Below are 20866 nucleotides of genomic sequence, written 5' to 3'. Positions count from 1 at the left end.
CCTGTGAGTCTCCCAGGCCAATGTTTCCCAGGGTTAAGAACAAATTGTAGATGAATAATATGACATTGTGTTACACACTTCAAACTTATTCCATGGATCCCTTGGCCAAAAGTCGTTTAATCTGTTGGTAATATTCAATAGCGGAACCCATTTTGAGAACCTATGCCCTATAGATGCCTTGATGTCATCCCCCTCCACGCCCTACATTAGTCATACAGTTAAGATACAGTAACTGGAATGAAAAAGTTGACCAACACAAACCCATGATGCTTTTGGATGCACAAGACGATGCACATTGCATAGCCATGATGTTGGACAATGATTGATGACAGTAAATGTGTGTTTTAGTCAGTGATATATTTAGCCTTGAAGTGGGAAAATACTTTTCAGTCTACATTTTTTTTCAGGGCTGTTTTTTTATGTTACCACCTACCAGCATGGCATTGTTTATCAATCAGAAACACTTGCAAAGTTCTTCCTCTTCAGAGGGGTGACTGAGCTGAGCCAAACAGCTTTACTTTGCACTGCCATTTTTTACCAGAACATTTAAATAATCCATTGGATAATTTGTAAATGTTCACTTATTTTGTTGCTAGTCTATATTTAAAAAAAGTATACATCTGAACATTTTATAATTAATAATTGTATGATATGTTGTTTTTGCAACCCTGCTCAATGGTTTTGACCACTTTGACCAAGTCTTGCTTCACTGCTTTGATTGGTGCAGCTAGAAACCACAAGTGTCTATCCTATAATGAACAGGCACATGCGAAGAAAATTCAAGGAACTTGTTTATCTATTTTGTTGTGCTCTTACATTTGTATTGGTCTTTCATGTTTGATGCGCTCAGGGTGTTACGTCTCATTTGCGACATGCATCATGATGAGCAAAGTCATTGTAGCCTATCATTTCACTTCCCCTGTGAGAACCATGAGCACAGGCTTATTTGGCTTTGCTGTACTGAAGTTTCCCTAAATGCTTATGACCAATCCAGAACCAGCCAAGCCAGCTGGCTAATCTTTTGAATACAGTGTAGTAAAAAATGTAATAAAAACTGCAACAGAACATTAGCTAGCTAGATAAGATTAGTGTGCTGCTAGCTACAATGACAGCTGTCAGTTGCCCATGTGTTGTTTGTCCACTCCATGTGGAAATCATCACAATGTTTTTTCCCACCCCCAATTTGTGAATATGTATAAGTAGTAGGGCTATGACGAGACCACTATCGCGCAAATTGTTTTCCATGGCAAAAATGAAAACACGAAGCAGACCAAACTCTTTGGTCCTTTAAACACTAGCTGTACGTAAGAGTGTGCTATAGCTTGGAAAAGAAAGACATGTGACTCTAGATGACAACATAAGTATGTTTAACAGCCATTAGGGCTGTTTTCCTAAAGAAGATAAATCCGCTTTCTGTTTTGTTTCCTTGGCACGACACTAAAGAGTATCGCGATACTGGTACCTTCCTGGCCCAAATACGCAGCCTGCGTCATTCTTCGGAGTTGGAACCTAAACGAGCGTTTCCGCTCTAGGGCAGGAGTTACATCGAAGTAGGGTTTGTCCTCTGGTGGGTGCTTTTTTTGTAATGTTCAAGAGTTTTAAGTATGGATTTCCATCTGATCTGAGGATCTCAGATCTGGCTGCAGTTACATGACGCAACTTGCACACAATTTTAGTTGCAGTTGCAAGTGACATGTCAAGCAACTTTGCTGTTAGATGAAGCTACTTAAATGCAATTTTAAAATTGACAATCAAATTGAAGCTGCTTCTGTCATATTGTTTGAGAATTCTAAACTCCGCACATGTCATCTGATGCTTTACATGATTTGTTTATTCAACCGTTTCGTTATTGTATTTGGGGGTAGAAGCTTTTAAGGAGCCTTTTGGACCTAGACTAGGCGCTCCGGTCCCGCTTGCCGTGCGGCAGCAGACAGTACAGTCTATGACTTGGGTCTTGGGCCTTCCTCTGACACTGCCTAGTATATAGGTCCTGGATGGCAGGAAGCTTAGCCCCAGTGATGTATTGGCCTGTACGCACTACCCTCTGTGTAGCGCCTTGTGGTTGGATGCCGAGCAGTTGCCATACCAGGTGGTGATGCAACCGGTCAGGATGCTCTTGATGGTGCCGCTGTATAACTTTTTGAGGATCTGGGGACCCATGCCACATTTTCAGTCTCCTGAGGGGGAAAAGGTGTTGTCGTTTGTTGGTGATGTGGACACCAAGGAACTTAACTCTCGACCCGCTCCACTACAGTCCCATCGATGTTAGTGGGGGCCTCTACGGCCATCCTTTTCCTGTAGTCCACGGCTATCTCCTTTTTCTTGCTCACATTGAGTGATAGGTTGTTGTCCTGGCACCACACTGCCAGCTCTCTGACCTTCCTATAGGCTGTCTCATTTTTGTCAGCGATCAGGCCTACCACTGTTGCGTCATCGGTAAACTTAATGATGGTGTTTTTGTTTATATCCCTGTTAGTGAGCATATACTCCTTTCTCCTTGGCCACACAGTTGTGGGTGAACAGAGAGTACAGGATGGGACCAAGCACGCACCACTGAGGGGCCCTGATGTTGAGGATCAATATGGCAGATTTGTTGTTGCCTAGCCTTCCCGGTCACCTAATCATCCCCAGCTTACAATTGGCTCATTCATCCCTCCTCTCCCCTGTAACTAATCCCCAGGTCGTTGCTGTAAATGAGAATGTGTTCTCAGTCAACTTACCTGTTAAAATAAGTGTTAAATAAATAAAATAAAACCTTACCTCCTGAGGGTGGGAAGTCCCAGGATCCAGTTGCAGAGGGAGGTGTTTAGTCCCAGGGTCCTTATCTTAGTGATGAGCTTTGTTGGCACTATGATGTTGGAACGCTGATCTGTAGTCAATGAAAAGCATTCTCACATAGGTGTTCCTTTTGTCCAGGTGTGAAAGGGCAGTGTGGCGTGCGATTGAGATTATATCATCTGTTGGGGCGGTATACGAATTGGAGTGGATCTAGGGTTTCTGGGATGATGGTGTTAATGTGAGCCATGACCAGCCTTTCAAAGCACTTCATGGCTACCAAATGCTACGGGGCGGTAGTTATTTTGGCAGGTTATCTTTGCATTCTTGGGCAAAGGGACTATGGTGGTCTGCTTGAAACATGTAGGTATTACAGACTCTGTCAGAGAGAGGTTGAAAATGTCAGTGAATACATTTGCCAGTTGGTCAGCGCATGCTCGGAGTACATGTCCTGGTAATCCGTGTCGCCCTGTGGCCTTATGAATGTTGATCTGTTTAAATGTCTTGCTCACATCGGCTACGGAGAGCGTGATCACACAGTCATCCGGAACAGCTGGTGCTCTCATGCATGCTTCAGTGTTGCTTGCCTAAAAGCGAGCATAAAAGGCATTTAGCTTGTCTGGTAGGCTCGTGTCACTGGGCAGCTCGTGGCTGGTCTTCCCTTTATAGTTTGCAAGCCCTGCCACATCCGACGAGTGTCAGACCTGGTGCAGTTGGATTCAGTTTCCGTATTGAGCTAGTCACTGGTACTTCCTGCTTTAGTTTTTGCGTGTAAGCAGGAATCAGGAGGATAGCATTATGGTCAGACTTGCCAAATGGAGGGAGAGCTTTGTATGCTTCTCTGTGTGTGGAGTAAAGGGGGTTGCACATGTGACATGCTGGTGGAAGTTAGGTTAAACAGATTTAAGTTTGCCTGCATTAAAGTCTCTAGCTACTAGGAGCGCTGCTTCTGGATGAGGATTTTCTTGTTTGCTTATGGCCTTATACAGCTCGTTGAGTGCAGTCTTAGTGCCAGCATCAGTTTGTGGTGATAAATAGACCTCTATGAATAATATAGATGAGAACTCTCTTGCTAGATAGTGTGGTCTACAGAGTTCGTTTTCCAGTGATTGCACGTTGGCCAGCCAATAGAACTGATGGTAGAGGAGATTTACTCACTCCCCTCCGAATCCTCACAAGGCACCCCAACCTTCTCCCTCTGTATCGCCGCCTTTTCTTCCTGCGAATGACGGGGATTTGTGCCTGGTCTCCGGAAAGCAGTATACCCTTCGCGGTGGACTCATTACAGAGAAAGTATTTGTCCCGTTCGAGGTGAGTAAACGCTGTTCTGATGTCCAGAAGTTATTTTCGGCTGTAAGAGATGGTAGCAGCAACTTTATGTACTAAATAAGTAGTTACAAACAATTCGGAAAAACAAACAAAATAGCATGGTTTTTAAGGAGCCCGAAAAACTGCAGCCATCCCATTCGGTGCTATTATGGACCATCTCCTTTGCGTAGAGTTGATCAGGCTGTTGATTGTGGCCTGGGGAATGTTGTCCCACTCCCCTTCAATGGCTGTGCGATGTTGCTGGATATTGGTGGGAACTGGAACACGCGGTCATACACGTAGATCCAGAGCATCCCAAACGTGCTCATCGTGTGACATGTCTGGTGAGTATGCCGGTCATGGAAGACCTGGGACATTTTCAGCTTCCAGGAACTGTGTACAGATTGTGACGTGGGGCCGTGCATTATCATGCTGAAACATGAGGTAATGGCGGTGGATGAATGGCATGACAATGGGCCTCAGGATCTCGGCACGGTATCTCTATGCATTCAAATTCCCATCGATAAAGTGCAATTATTGACGACAAGAACGCAGATGAGCTTCCCCGAGATGGTGTCTGACAGTTTGTGCAGAAATTCTTTGGTTGTACAAATCCTCAGTTTCATCAGCTGTCCAGGTGGCTGGTCTCGGATGATCCCAACGGTGAAGAAGTGAATATGGAGGTCCTGGGCTGGCATGGTTATACGTGTTCTGTGGTTGTGAGGCCGGTTGGACATACTGCCAATTTATTTTTAATAATGTTGGAGGTGGCTTACGGTAGAGAAATTAACATTCAATTCTCTGGCAACAGCTTTGGTGGACATTCCTGCAGTCAGCATGCCAATTGCACGCTCCTTCAACTTGATACATCTGTGGCATTGTGTGTTACAAAACTGCACATTTTAGTGGCCTTTTATTGTCCCCAGCACAAGGTGCACCTGTGTAATGATCATGCTGTTTCATCCGCTTCTTGATTTGCCACTCCTGTCAGGTGGATGGATTATCTTGGCAAAGGAGAAATGCTCACTAACAGGGATATAAACAAATTTGTGCACCAAATTTGAGAGAAGTAAGCTTTTAAGTGCATATGTGACATTTCTGGGATCTTTCATTTCAACTCATGGGACTAACACTTTACATGTTGCGTTTTATATTTTTGTTCAGTGTAGCCAACACTGTTTGATCAAGCTCGCTAGCTAGCAACGAGTTTACAAGCTAGCAACAATTTTTAGCTGGGGCAGTTCATGTTGAAAGTGTTAGTTTATTGACTTCAGAACCATGTACATAACACCTTTACTAGTCTTGATGCCAGTATTTACTTCAGCTCCCGTTTGGGTAATGTCTCTTCTGTCCACCTTGATCACGGTTCCCGCAGTACTGACAGCTGTGTTGTTGACATGACATTTCGGCCGGAGTTCCTAACCTTCAAATGGATCATGTGACAAAGGCATTCGTTTTGATTGGCTGTTGCAAAGTCGACATATTTCAGCTGGATGCATCCGAGTTGCAGATTAATTTTCACAGACCAATCAAGAAGCAATTCGGTTACAAGCCACAAAAATGCTGTGCAAGTTGCGTTGTGTAACTGCAGCCTTAGACTTTTTTTGGCAGTAAACATACAGTTGAAGTCGGAAGTTTACATACACCTTAGCCAAATACATTTAAACTCAGTTTCTCACAATTCCTGACATTTAATCCTAGTAAAAATTCCCTGTCTTAGGTCAGTTAGGATCACCACTTTATTTTAAGAATGTGAAATGTCAGAATAATAGTAGAGAATGATTTATTTCAGCTTTTATTACTTTCTTCACATTACATACACTCAATTAGTATTTTGTAGCATTGCCTTTAAATTGTTTAACTTGGGTCAAACGTTTCGGGTAGCCTTCCACAAGCTTCCCACAATAAGTTGGGTGAATTTCCTCCTGACAGAGCTGGATGAACCAGACTTGAACCAGACTTGTGGAGGTCTACAATTTTTGTTCTGAGGTCTTGGCTGATTTCTTCTGATTTTCCCATGATGTCAAGCAAAGAGGCACTGAGTTTGAAGGTAGGCTTTGAAATACATCCACAGGTACACCCCCAATTGCCTCAAATAATGTCAATTAGCCTATCAGAAGCTTCTAAAGCCATGACCTAATTTTCTGGAATTTTCCAAGCTGTTTAAAGGCACAGTCAACTTAGTGTATGTAAACTTCTGACCCACTGGAATTGTGATGCAGTGAATTATAAGTGAAATAATCTGTCTGTAAACAATTGTTGGAAAAAATGACATGTGTCATGCACAAAGTAGATGTCCTAACCGACTTGCCAAAACTGTAGTTTGTTAACTTCTCTAGGATATGTGGTACGCTAACGTCCCACTTGGCCAAAAGCCAGTAAAAATGCAGAGCACCAAATTCAAATATATTACTATAAAAATCTAACTTTCATGAAATCACACATGAAAGACACCAAATTAAAGCTACACTTGTGAATCCAGCCAACACATCTGATTTCAATAAGGATTTACGGCGAAAGCACATCAAACGATTATGTTAGGTCAGTAGATGGCCACAGAAAACACAGCCATTTTTCCAGCCAAAGAGAGGAGTAACAAAAGCAGAAATAGAGATAAAATTAATCACTAACCTTTGATGATCTTCATCAGATGACACTCATAGGACTTCATGTTACACAATACATGTATGTTTTGTTCGGTGAAGTTCATATTTCTATAAAAAAATCTGAGTTTAGACGGGACGCTACTGTCTCACTTGGCAAAAAGCCAGAGAAAATGCAGAGCACCAAATTCAAATTAATTACTATGAAAATTACTATAAAAATCAAACATGAAAGTTACCAAATCAAAGCTACACTGGTTGTGAATCCAGCCAACATGTCAGAATTCAAATAGGCTTTTCGGCGAAAGCAAACAATGCTATTATCTGAGGATAGCACAATAGTTAACAAGGACAGAGAAGCATATTTCAACCCTGCAGGCGCGACACAAAACGCAGAAATAAAAATATAATTCATGCCTTACCTTTGACGAGCTTCTGTTCTTGCCACTCTAATATGTCCCATAAACATCACAAATGGTCCTTTTGTTCGATTAATTCCGTCGATATATATCCAAAATGTCCATTTATTTGGCGCGTTTGATCCAGAAAATCACCGCTTCCAAATTGCTCAAACGTGACTACAAAATATCTCAAAGGTTACCTGTAAACTTTGCCAAAAAATTTCAAACTACTTTTGTAATACAACTTTAGGTATTTTTTTAACGTTTATAAACGATAAAATTGAAGACTGGATGATCTGTGTTCAATACAGGATTAAAACCAACTATAGCCAGCTTTCTGCTCACGCGCTTCTATCTAACAGGACACTTAATGTGACTCTCATTCAAGATGGCCGTACTTCTTCATTACACAAAGGAATAACCTCAACCAATTCCTCAAGACTGTTGACATCCAGTGGAAGCGGTAGGAACTGCAAGCAGGTCGATTAGAAATCTGGTTTCCCAATGAAAACTCATTGAAAAGAGTGACCCCCCCAATTTTTTTTATCTGAATGGTTTGTCCTCGGGGTTTCGCCTGCTAAATAAGTTCTGTTATACTCACAGACATGATTCAAACAGTTTTAGAAACTTCAGAGTGTTGTCTATCCAAATCTACTAATATGCATATCTTATCTTCTGGGGATGAGTAGCTGGCAGTTGAATTTGGGTATGCTTTTAATCCAAACGTGAAAATGCTGCCCCCTATCCTAGAGAAGTTAACAAGAAATTTGTGTAGTGGTTAAATAACGAGTTTTAATGACTCCAACCTAAGTGTATGTAAACCTCCGACTTCAATTGTAAGGCCTGAAATTATTATTGGAGAATTATTTTTTTATTTTTTTTATTTTTTATTTCACCTTTATTTAACCAGGTAGGCCAATTGAGAATAAGTTTTCATTTACAACTGCAACCTGGCCAAGATAAAGCAAAGCAGTGTGACAAAAAACAACAACGCTGAGGTACACATGGGATAAACAAAAGTACAGTCAATAACAATAGTAACATTGTTACAATTGTCTTCCTTGGTGGCATGTTTTCACCTTCTATACCACTGACTCTCATCTTTTTATAGATGGGATTGACTACAGCAACAGACTCCTGGCCTATATTCAGTGAATTTTCCTCCTTTTCCTTATGATTTGGAAATTTCAGTGAGCGTGTTAGCCAGCTAGCGTGCTTCTGGGCTGTGGATCTAAGGTTCCAGCCAGTCTGGAGTCACCCGCTGAAGTGGTATTACACACACTCGAATGTAGCGTCTGCTTAAAGGCAAGGAAAGTGAATCAGCGGTTTTGAGGGATACTGCTCTTGACTGAAGTCAGAAATGTATCCAAAGAATACCTATATTTAACATTGCCTTCTTTCTATAGCGGTAACTCTTAATTTGCCCACAATTACCTCTGCACCTTTTATTGTCAATGTTCTGGTTTTGGAGAGACCACGTGGGCAGACCTGTTTTATAGTCTATTCATTCTAGTGACTCTTGTTGATAACATTTCATGGCATAAGATGCTGAAGAATGACACAACCAATCCTTGAGTTCAGTATGGCCACTCTAAAAAGACAGCTGAGGGAAGACGGAGCTAGAGAAAGACATGTCGCAAGAGTGCCTGACTAATGCCAATGATTCTTTGTTCATCACAGAAACGGCCAAACATTCACTCCCTAGAAGCACATGGCCCTGCATGTTTCTTTTTAGATTAAAGTATTTTTTTGATCAGTTGAGATATTAGATTTCACAATTATCGCAGTTCACCTCCAGTTGAACCAGCCCGGGGAAATTTAATCTTATTTGAGCAGTGTAAAAAGTTAAGGGGGGGCTCAGGGGGATAGCATACTTTTCTCTGTTATCTGATTGCAGAATAGCTCCCTACTCCGAGCTCAAGCTATTGTGCTTTTAAAAAACCAGGCGGCTTCCAGACCCTGTTCTTTAACCTGTAAGCATTTCATTTCTGAGTAAGAGAAAGGGGGAAACGGAGGGAGAGAAGGAGAAGGGGGTGGGGGTTTGAAATGTTGGAGAAGGTTTTTTTGAAAAAGTGTCTTGTGACTCTCCAACAGAAGGACAAAGAGAAACATCTCAGACTGGATCTTTCACAGTTGTAACTTCAAGTTTGGTTGTCAACAGAGGTTTCATCTTTCTCCTTTGGATGTTTTTTTGCATACTGTTTCTGTTTGCGTTCCTCTTTGTGTGTGTGTGTGTGTGTATAGTAGTTCTTGCTCTCTTGTGTGTTGTGGGAGGGCCAGCCATCTGATGTCATTCAGTGCAGCAAGCAGAGCCTGAAAGAGGCCCTTTGTTGTCAGCCTGTAGCACGAGTCCCTGTGCTTCTCATGCTAACGGGGACACACACACATAAGCTCACGCACACGCGCACAGGCGAGAGAATGGCACCATCCGAACTGCCCTACTGCACGCTCAACTGACATATCCGCATGTCCAGCCAGCTTTTGGCCAGAACGGGCGCACTTTTGGGTCGCTTCTGCCTCCTCCGGAATGGAGCTAACCAAGCCAGAGAGAAAATAAGATGGAGCCGCTTGGACTACAAAGTTTGTAGACTTTGCGGGCAGCACAGAGTTCGCTTTTGTTTGGTGGAATAGAGGAGAGAAAAGGGGGTCACAACAGCCAAAGATTCTGAGAGGAGTAAAGCAGAATTCCTTGTTATTTTTTTTGTTCTTTGTCTTTTCATGACAGACCTGCGGAATATCTTTCTGTTGATCTCCCGGCAAAAGGAAACATAAGGGATACTGGGCTGATAAACAAACAGGATTTTTCAAGTGGAAGCGAAAGAAAGCAAATGAAAATGTTGGAGATTTGCCTGACATTGGTGGGGTGTAAATCTAAGAAAGGCCTCTCGTCCTCCTCCAGCTGCTATTTGGAAGGTAAGAATTTGAGGAACAGCAGTAGGGGGTTGGTTTGGGATTGATTCTTAGAGAAAGACAAAGATGGTCAGAGAAGGAGAGGACACTGTAGGGGAGTTAGTTGCGCTGGGAAGGGGGAGAGAATGTGGCGCATCTTCTCGCTCTATCTCAGTGTGAGGCCTCTGTCGTTCCTCTGGAAAGCGGATGGGGAGAGCATCAGGAGAGGGAAGCCAGATACTGGCTTGCTGCAGAGAATAGAAGGGGGAAAAGAGGGATGAGAGAATAAAAGGAAATCTGACTCCAGGCTGGGCTCGTTTTTACTTTAGTTTATGAGGGTTTAATCTAAATCTACGCTTTCCTTTTCACTCTTTGCTAAGATTTGCATCTTGTTTATTGTTTTTCTACGTTGAGTGCAAAGAAAAGTTGAACTGAGTTATAGAGGTTTAAGACTTATAGGCCATATTGTAATTATTTTCTAAGCCTACACTCGGCCTTACTTTAAACAAAGATGCGCTAAATAGATTAGCCTGAATCAAAGATGAATGGAATTTGAGGAAATCCGGGGTACGTTGCGTTTCAACAGTCTAATTGATTTGTAATGGAAGACTGTGAAATGCACCATGTGCTAAGGATTGCGCAACGAAATGATTTAATAGACAATATACTGTAGTCCTGGACACTTTCCAGCAAAGTAGATGTTGATCAATAACTTTTTAAACGCACATTTTCATATAGGTGTGGTTACATACACACACACACAGACCAAAAATGAAAGAACAGTCTAATTTGGAATTAAGTTTTCTGTATTTCTGGAAAAGAATGAGCAAGGGATATCCACTTATTGAATTTGCAATAAGTTAGCTAGCCCCTAATTTAACCTTCTTTCTGTTTACATTACTCATAGCCTTGTGTGGCAAATTCTTCTGCAGTCAATAAAGCCTAGCATTTTACACCTCTCTGTGTGGCAGGTTCACTCACCCTCATGTCTAGTGTACCAATGTTTGACCAAATCACAGTAGAGCTGGGGGACGAACTAGTCTACAGTGGGCACCAGATCCAGATAGGATCTTTAAACAGTGGTTAGACCTCCAGATCTCAGGCTTGATCCAGCGTCAAGCTCTTTGTCACCCATCACAGGCGTCGACAGCGAGGTGATGCAACAGAATCGCTCAAGCGTGAGTTCTTTTCCCTCCCTCCGACTTCGCCTCAAGTGGCTTGGTTTTACGTCATGTAACTTGACTGTTGTTTGGATTCTTATGGCCCTAGTCACTATGTTTTGATCTCAGAGGTCAAGGAGGTAGTGATGAACTCCACTTGGCCAATCTATGTATCCCCTGTTCTGTCAGTGTGTTTGTGGTTAGTTTTAATTAATCCCTGTTGTTCATACCAACTCTGTCATAGCTGTCAAGAGTTCCACACATTTAATCACTGCTGGATGGATTATCTCCAGCCAGGATATGCTGTAATCCCAGCCTCTCCACTAGCAACTGCTGTTTCTCTTTTTCCTTTCTTCCTTGCCTCATTTTAAGTCTTCTTCCATTTCTCTCTCTCCCTCTTGCTCTCTCTCAGTATGCTGCCATGTCATGCAGTATGTCTCAGTCTGCTGTCACTCCTCACTAAGAGCAGAGGTATTTGAGGTTAGTAAAATGGACATGTGTAGGCGGGGTGGGCTGTTAGTGCCCACACACTTATGACCAGTCTATCCCCTCCTCCACCCTCTTCCTCTCATTTCTCATCCACTACACTCATATGTATCTCCCTCCATATGTCTTATTTCCTCACCCGACAACCCCCGCCTGCCCATATTCATTCTACAAAAATCTAAGCGTTTATCTTTTGCGGATTGAATCATAGCCTTGGAGTTCAATTGTTTTCAGTCGCTCACTAAGAAATCAAGCTGTCATTCCTCGTGCTCACTCTTGCACTTGAAGTCTATAGTTCAAAAGATACAGGTTCTGTTTTGAGATTTTTGGTTTGGGTCATTCTCAAATGTTCAGAATGATTATAGATTGAGAGACCTTCTTTTCTGCTCATTGTCTGAATGGTGAAGTTTTGCTCTGCAATCACACTCCGCTGCTAACAGGACACCGCTCTACCACAAGGGTCTTCAATTCAAGGGACTTTATTGGCATGGGAAACATGCAAAGCACGTGAAGTAGATAATATACAAAAGTGAAATAAACAATAAAAATAAACAGTCAACATTACACTCACAGAAGTTCCAAAAGAATAAAGACATTACAAATGTCATATTATGTATATATACAGTGTTGTAACGATGTACAAATGGTTAAAGTACAAAAGGGAAAATAAATAAACATAAATATAGGTTGTATTTACAATGGTGTTTGTTCTTCACTGATTGCCCTTTTCTCGTGGCAACAGGTCACAAATATTGCTGCTGTGATGGCACACTGTGGTGTTTTCGAATTCTATGTGGATCTGTAATCTGAGGGAAATATGTGTCTCTAATATGGTCATACATTTGACAGGAGGTTAGGAAGTGCAGCTCAGTTTCCACCTAATTTTGTGGGCAGTGTGCACATAGGCAGACCTGGCTCTCAATAGCAAGGCTATGTTCACTGAGTCTACATAGTCAAAGCTTTCATTAAGTTTGGGTCAGTCACAGTGGTCAGGTATTCTGCCACTGTGTACTCTCTGTTTAGGGCCAAATAGCATTCTAGTTTGCTCTTTGTTTTTGTTAATTCTTTCCAATGTGTCAAGTAATTAATTATCTTTTTGTTTTCTCATGATTTGGTTGGGTCTAATTGTGTTGCTGTCTTCACCTTTTTCCTGCCCAGGGACCCCCTCCCAGGCAAACCAGTGACCCAGGGACCCCATCATACGTTAGCAAAAATGTTGCTGTCTTATCAGGTGAATGATAATGGAAAGGAGAAGTAATAAACATTCTCCGTGCCAAATAAATAGATTTGGTTGAAAGTTTTCCATTATTTTGACCTCCCTACTAGGCTTCAAGGGTGTCCAGATTGCCATACCTTCACACTGAACACAAAGGGCGCTATTTTCTAACCCCACAGCCTCTGTAAACCGAAGGTTAGCAATGCTAACAAGTACATGTAAAATCCCACGGAGAATGCTAACTAATGCTAATGAGCGCAGTGCAACGTTTTTAGAGTCTCCAACCTAAATTACTGTATTTTCAGAACAGACATCCCAGCTCATAAATAAATACAAGTACCTACATTTTTTTATTGCAAACACAAAACAAATATTAGATAGCAATGCTCTTGATACACGAGGGGATTTTTTGCTGTTACCAAACAAAGCTTGATTTTGGAAGAAGATAACCCCTTAGCTAAATAGCTAACTAACTACTAAATTAGAAAATAAACTGCAGTTGTGCATTTACCTTAATAGTTATAGTTTAAAAGATATTTAGCTGGCAACATTTTAGTTGTGAATTCCATACTGTAACTAGCGCGTGCTGCACAACAGTGAGTGACTCACAAGGCTCCGGTCTCTCGTCGTTGTGTGCTTGTAAATAAACACCACATGACTGGGGACTACCGGTAAGCTTCATAATGAAACATTTTGACGGGTAAAATGAAGAACGCATTCTTTATCTCCTAACGTATTGCACAAGTTGATTGCAGGTATTTACTTAAGTAGCTACAAATATAAAAGTTTATAGAAAAACTTCAAAGACACAGTTTTGACGGTATTGAAAAACCATCCCATGGCTATTTCCAAATACCCGGGTATACGGTACACCGCCCAAGCCTACTCCCCACATAATTGGAATAGGAAGTGTAAACTCTAACTTAGCCTATTACAGTACCTTGCAAAAGTATTCATCCCCCTTGGCGTTTTTCCTTTTTTGTTGCATTACAACCTGTAATTTGGATGGATTTTTATTTGCATTTAATGTAATGAACATACACAAAATAGTCAAAATTGGTGAATTGAAATGAAAAAAAATACTTGTTTAAATAAATTCTTTAAAAAATCAAAAACAGAAAAGTAGTGCGTGCATATGTATTCACCCCCTTTGTTATGAAGCCCCTAAATTAGATCTGGTGCAACCAATTGCCTTCAGAAGTCACATAATTAGTTAGATTGCACACAGGTGGACTTTATTTAAGTGTCACATGGACAAAGTTGTGGAGAAGTACAGACCAGGGTTGGGTTATAAAAAAATATCCAAAACTTTGAACATCCCACAGAGCACCGTTAAATCCGTTAAGTTTTTTAAAGAATATGGCACCACGACCAAACTGCCAAGTGAGGGTTGCCCACCAAAACTCATGGAACAGGCAAGGGGGGCATTAATCAGAGATGCAACAAAGAGACCAAAGATAACCCTGAAGGAGCTCCACAGCGGAGATTGGAGTATCTGTCCATAGGACCACTTTAAGCCATACACTCCACAGACCTGAGCTTTACAGAGTGGCGGGCAGAAGAAAGCCATTGCTTAAGAAAAAAATAAGCAAACACATTTGGTGTTCGCCAAAAGGCATGTGGGAGACTCCCCAAACATATGTAAGAAGGTACTGTGGTCACATGAGACTAAAATTGATCTTTTTGGCCATCAAGGAAAACACTATGTCTGGCGCAAACCCAACAGCCTTCTCATCACCCCGAGAATACCATCCCTACAGTGAAGCATGGTGGTGGCAGCATCATGCTGTGGGAATGTTTTTCATAGGTAGGGACTGGGAAACTGGTCAGAATTGAAGGAATGATGGATGGCGCTAAATACAAGGACATTTTTAAGGGAAACCTGTTTCAGTCTTCCAGAGATTTGAGACGTTGACGGAGGTTCACCTTCCAGCAGGACAATGACCCTAAGCATACTGCTAAAGCAACACTCGAGTGGTTTAAAGGGAAACATTTAAATGTCTCGGACTGGCCTAGTGAAAGCCCAGGCTTCAATCTAATTGAGAATCTGTGGTATGACTTAAAGATTGCTGTACACCAGCAGAACCCATCCAACTTGAAGGAACTGGAACAGTTTTGCCTTGAAGAATGGGCAAAAATCCCAGTGGCTAGATGTGCCAAGCTTATCGAGACATACCCCAAGAGACTTGCAGCTGTAATTGCTACAAAAGGTGGTAGTTATGCACGCTCAAGTTTTCAGTTTTTTTGTCTTATTTCTTGCTTGTTTAACAATAATACAAATATTTTGCATCTTCAAAGTGGCATGTTGTGTAACTCAAATGATACAAACCCGCCAAAAAATCTATTTTTATTCCAGATTGTAAGGCAACAAAATAGGAAAAATGCCAAGGGGGGTGAATACTTTCGCAAGCCACTGTACATGCTGACTAGACCGCCATCACGCGCATGTTGATTTTGTCCATCCACACCAGACACGATCAGGACACCCAGGTTGTAATATCAAAACGAACTCTGAATCAACTATATTAATTTGGGGACAAGTCAAAACATTTCAAATATTCATGGCCATTTACAGTGCAATCAAAGTATTCTGACCCCTTGACTTTTTTCATTTCGTTACTTTACAGCCTTATTCTAAAGTTGAATACATTGTTTTTGTGCCTCCCTCATCAATCTACACACAATACCCCATAATGACAAAGACAGGATTTTTGAGATTTTTGCTAATTTATATTAAAAAAAAAGTGAAAATATCACATTTACATAAGTATTCAGACCCTTTATTCAGTACTTGTTTGAAGCACCTTTGGCATTGATTACAGACTTGAATCTTGGGTATGAAGCTACAAGCTTGGCACACCTGTATTTTTGGAGTTTCTCCCGTTCTCTGCAGATCCTCTCAAGCGCTGTCAGGTTGGATGGGGAGCGTCACTGCACCGCTATTTTCAGGTCTCTCCAGAGATGTTCGATAGGGTTCAAGTCCGGGCTCTGGCTTGGGCCACTCAAGGACATTCAGAGACTTCTCCCGAAGCAACTCCTGCGTTGCATTGGTTGTGTGCTTAGGGTCGTTGTCATCTTGGAAGGTGAACCTTCACCCAGTCTGAGGTCCTGAGCTTTCTGGAGCAGGTTTTCATCAAGAATCTCTGTACTTTGCTCCGTTCATCTTTCCCTTGATCCTGATTAGTCTCCCAGTCCCTGCCGCTGAAAAACATCCCCACAGCATGATGCTGCCACCACCATGCTTCACTGTAGGGAGGATGCCAGGTTTCCTCCAGTCATGACGCTTGGCATTAAGGCCAAAGAGTTCAATCTTGGTTTCATCAGAGCAGAGAATCTTGGTTCTCATGGTCTGAGGCCTTGAGCTATTTACTGAGGAGTGGCTTCCGTCTGGCCGCTCTACCATAAAGGCCTGGTTGATGGAGTGCTGCAGAGATTGTTGCCCTTTTGGAAGGTTCTCCCATCTACACAGAGGAACTCTGGAGCTCTGTCAGTGACACCATCTGGGTCTTGGTCACCTCCCTCCCTGCTCAGTTTGGCCGGGCGGCCAGCTGTAGGAAGAGTTGTGGTGGTTCCAAACTTCTTCCATTTAAGAATGATGGAGGCCACTGTGTTCTTGCTGCAGAAAGGTTTTGTAACCCTTCCCCAGTTCTGTACCTCCACACAATCCTGTCTCAGAACTCTACGGACAATTCCTTCAACCTCATGACTTGGTTTTTGCTCAGACATGCACTGTGTCAACTGTGGGACTTTTATATAGACAGATGTGTGCCTTTCCAAATCATGTCCATTTAACAGTTTGAAAAGAGTGAAACTTCTCGTTTCACCTCTTCCTTTCTGAAGAGAAAAAACTGGCATAATGGATTATGATCATTGTAGTTAACGTGTCTGTGCTTAACTAGAGTGAATATTTGCTTACTGAAAACTACAACTCCCTTCAGCCCAGCTTCCCACATAGTTCTTGACTTGATTTCTTTCGTGAATGATTTGAGTTCTCTCTAGAGACAAGTAAATGTTGGGTGCACAAAAAAACAGATCTAAATGGAATTCAAGTAATTGGACCGATGTCGGTCAATTAGTAATTTAATAACCCCCAAAAAACAGAATTACTGTTAATCGCTCAGCACTATTAGCTGATGTAAATAAAGTTAAGAAAGCTTACTAGCAGCCAGCGGCACTTGCCACACTGGTAGCCTATTTGCGGGTACTTTTTCAAACCCTATGTTAGATACTCCAGTGAGTGCAATTAGCTCGATATTAGGAGTTGAGAAATAATGTTAACATCCATTAGAAATAAGATAAACCTTTTCTCTACTCTAGGTATGTTATTCAAAATGTGTTAACTGTAAAAAAAAGAATAATAACAATAATGTGTGAACCCACAGTTGAATATTCCTGCTCTTCCAGTGTAGTGCTGGGGAGCAGAAAGTGTTCCGATGCCTCTCTGCTCTTATCTCACACTCACCAGGAATGTTAATCATGCACATCCCTAATCTGTCATGCGCCCAGTTAGAGCCCAGCCTGTCAGCTGTGTGTGGTGACCATGGATTTATCCCATCTTTCTCGGGGGGCTCCCGAGTGGCGCAGTGGTCTAAGGCACTACAGACACCCTGGTTCGAATCCAGGCTGTATCACAACGTGCCGTGATTGGGAGTCCCATAGGGCAGCGCACAATTGGCCCAGTGTCGTCTGGGTTTGGCCGGTGTAGAACGTCATTGTAAATCAGAATTTGTTCTTAACTGACTTGCCTAGTTAAATAAAGGATCCATTTTTTTTTTAAATAAAATAATTCTCCCTCAGTGGATCTCATCATGTAATGTGGGTCCACAGTAGATCACCAAATAGCTTCCCTCTGCATTTCACTAGATAACTCTGGTAGGGCTCAGTTAACCTCACTAGGGTATGTGGGACGCGTCCCACCTCGTCAACAGCCAGTGAAACTGCAGGGCGCCATATTCAAAACAACAGAAATCCCATAATTACAATTCCTCAAACATACAAGTATTTTACACCATTTTAAAGATACACTTGTTGTAAATCCAGCCACAGTGTTCGATTTCAAAAAGGCTTTACGACGAAAGCACACCAAACAATTATGTTAGGTCAGAGCCAAGTCACAGAAAAACACAGCCATTTTCCCAGCCAAAGAGAGGAGTCACAAAAAGCAGAAATGGAGATAAAAGTAATCACTTACCGTTGATGATCTTCATCAGATGACATTCATAGGACTTCATGTTACACAATACATGTATGTTTTGTTCGGTAAAGTTCATGTTTATATCCAAAAATCTCAGTTTACATTGGCGGGTTATGTTCAGTAGTTCCAAAACATCCGGTGATTTTGCAGAGAGCCACATCAATTTACAGAAATACTCATAATAAACAACTGATACAGCTGTTATTCATGGAATTTTAGATCCACTTCTCCTTAATGCAACCGCTGTGACAGATTTTTTTTTTTTACTTTACGGAAAAAGCACACCATGCAATAATCTGAGTACAGCGCTCAGAGACCAACACAACCCAAACAGATATCCGCCATGTTGTGTAGTCAACAGAAGTCAGAAATAGCATTATAAATATTCACTTACCTTTGATCTTCATCAGAATGCACTCACAGGAATCCCAGTTCCACAATAAATTTTGTTTTGTTCGATAATGAAAAAAGAAAACTCATTTTTGTTTGCGCGTAATCAAAATTTACGAGGCGCGATCACTAGATGCAAACGAAAGTCAAAAAGTTCCGTTACAGTCCGTAGAAACATGTCATACGATGTATAGAATCAATCTTTAGGATGTTTTTAACATAATTCTTCAATAATGTTCCAACCGGAGAATTCCTTTGTCTCTAGAATTGCAATGGAACGCAAGCTAATTATCACACGAACGCGCATGGCCAGCTCGTGGCTCTCTGGCAGACCTCTGACTCAATCCCCTCTCATTCGCCCCCACTTCACAGTAGAAGCCTCAAACAAGGTTATAAAGACTGTTGACATCTAGTGGAAGCCTTAGGAAGTGCAATATGACCCCATAGATACTGTGTATTCGATAGGCAAAGAGTTGAAAAACTACAAACCTCAGATTTCCCACTTCCTGGTTGGATTTTTTCTCAGGTTTTTGCCTGCCATATGAGTTCTGTTATACTCACAGACATCATTCAAACAGTTTTAGAAACTTCAGAGTGTTTTCTATCCAAATCTACTAATTATATGCACATTCTAGCTTTTATGGCCGAGTAGCAGGCAGTTTAATTTGGGCATGCTTTTCATCCAAAATTCCCAATGCTGCCCCCTACCCTAGTAAAGTTAACAACCGAATACTTCTCACCTACACAAAAGGTGTTGGTTTGACATAAGATACAAATGTGATGGCATCGGAGGAGATGGCTGTCTTTTTACGATCCCCTAACCAATTGTGCTATTGTGTGTTTTCGCGTAATTTGTAACTTATTTTGTACATAATGTTTCTGCCACCGTCTCTTATGACCGAAAAGAGCTTCTGGTTATCAGGACAGCGATTACTCACCTTGTACTGGACGAAGATTCTTTAACGAGTCGGACGCGAAGGATTTATTCCAGACACCCGACAAGGCCCAAATCCCCGCCATTCGCAGGTGAAAGAGACAGAGATATTGGGGATGTAGGTCTGGGTGCCTTTTTGAGGATCCGACGGCAAGTGGGTAATCTTCCTTTACCATCGGTCCAATTAGCCAACGTACAATCATTGGATAATAAAATAGACGAACTACGAGCACATATATCCTACCAACGGGATATTAAAAACTGTAATATCTTATGTTTCACCGAGTTGTGGCTGAACGACGACATGATTAACATACAGCTGGCAGGTTTTACGCTTTTTCGGCAGGATAGAACATCAGCCTCTGGTAAGACAAGGGATAGAGGTCTATGTATATTTGTAAACAGCTGGTGCACAATCTAAAGAAGTCTCAAGGTTTTGCTCGCCTAAGGTAGAGTATCTTATGATAAGCTGTAGACCACACTAGTTTTAATCTATATTCTTCGTAGCCGTCTATTTACCACCACAAACCGATGCTGGCACTAAGACTGGACTCAATGAGCTGTATACGGTCATAAGCAAACAGGGAAACACTCACTTTCATGGAGGGAAACTTATATCCGTTTTTACCTCATTTCTACCACCTTTACTCCACACACAGAGATGCGTACAAAGCTCTCCCTCGCCCTCCATTTGGCAAATCTGACCATAATTCTAGCCACCTGATTACTGCTTATAAGCAAAGAAAAATAACAAGAAGCACCAGTGACTCGGTCAATAAAAAAGTGGTCAAATGGAGCAGATGCTAAGCTACAGGATTGTTTTGCTAGCACAGACTGGAATATGTTCCGGGATTCTTCGATGGGATTGAGGAGTACACCACATCGGTCACTGGCTTCACCAATAAGTCCACCGATGATGTCCCCCCCCACAGTGACTACCTACATACCCCAACCAGAAGCCATGGATTACCGGCAACATCCGCACTGAGCTAAAGGGTAGAGCTGCCGCTTTCAAGGAGCGAGACTCTAACCCGGAAGCTTATAAGAAATCCCGCTATGTCCTCCGATGTACCATCAATCAGGCAAAGCATCAATACAGGACTAAGATTGAATCATACTACACTGGCTCCGACGCTCGTCGGATGTGGCAGGGCTTGCAAACTATCACAGACTACAAAGGGAAGCACAGCTGCGAGCTGCCCAGTGACAGGAGCCTACCAGACAAGCTAAATTACTTATGATCGCTTTGAGGCAAGTAACACTGAAACATGCATATGAGAGCATCAGCTGTTCCAGAGGACAGTGTGACCACGCTCTCCGTAGCCGACGTGAGTAAGACCTTTTAAACAGGTCAACATTCACAAGGCCGCAAGGCCAGACGGATTACCAGAACGTGTACTCCGAGCATGCGCTGACCAACTGGCAAGTGTCTTCACTGACATTTTCAACCAGTCCTTGACTGAGTCTGTAATACCAACATGTTTCAACATGACCACCATAGTCCCTGTGC

At 42.0% G+C, this 20866-nt stretch overlaps 1 protein-coding gene across 2 annotated transcripts in view; it reads left to right on the top strand.

Moving 5' to 3' along the window:
• Positions 1–20866, top strand: part of LOC129863583 (tyrosine-protein kinase ABL1-like) — a 53849-nt gene that overhangs the window by 15161 nt on the left and 17822 nt on the right. Inside the window, exon 1 of one of the 2 annotated variants that reach the window (XM_055935659.1) lies at positions 9393–10000. The exons of the other annotated variant lie outside the window; for it this stretch is intronic. Within the exon in view, the coding sequence (XP_055791634.1) occupies positions 9916–10000 (85 nt within the window). The 5' untranslated portion in view covers positions 9393–9915. Of the gene's footprint in view, positions 1–9392; positions 10001–20866 lie in introns of those variants that run through there. 2 annotated transcript variants of the gene reach the window in all.

This window comes from Salvelinus fontinalis, chromosome 10 (genome assembly GCF_029448725.1).
Source record: "Salvelinus fontinalis isolate EN_2023a chromosome 10, ASM2944872v1, whole genome shotgun sequence".
In the NCBI taxonomy this organism is placed as follows: Eukaryota; Metazoa; Chordata; class Actinopteri; order Salmoniformes; family Salmonidae; genus Salvelinus; species Salvelinus fontinalis.
The sequence above is the reverse complement of the archived record's forward strand: the minus strand, read 5'-3'. Positions and strand labels throughout refer to the sequence as shown.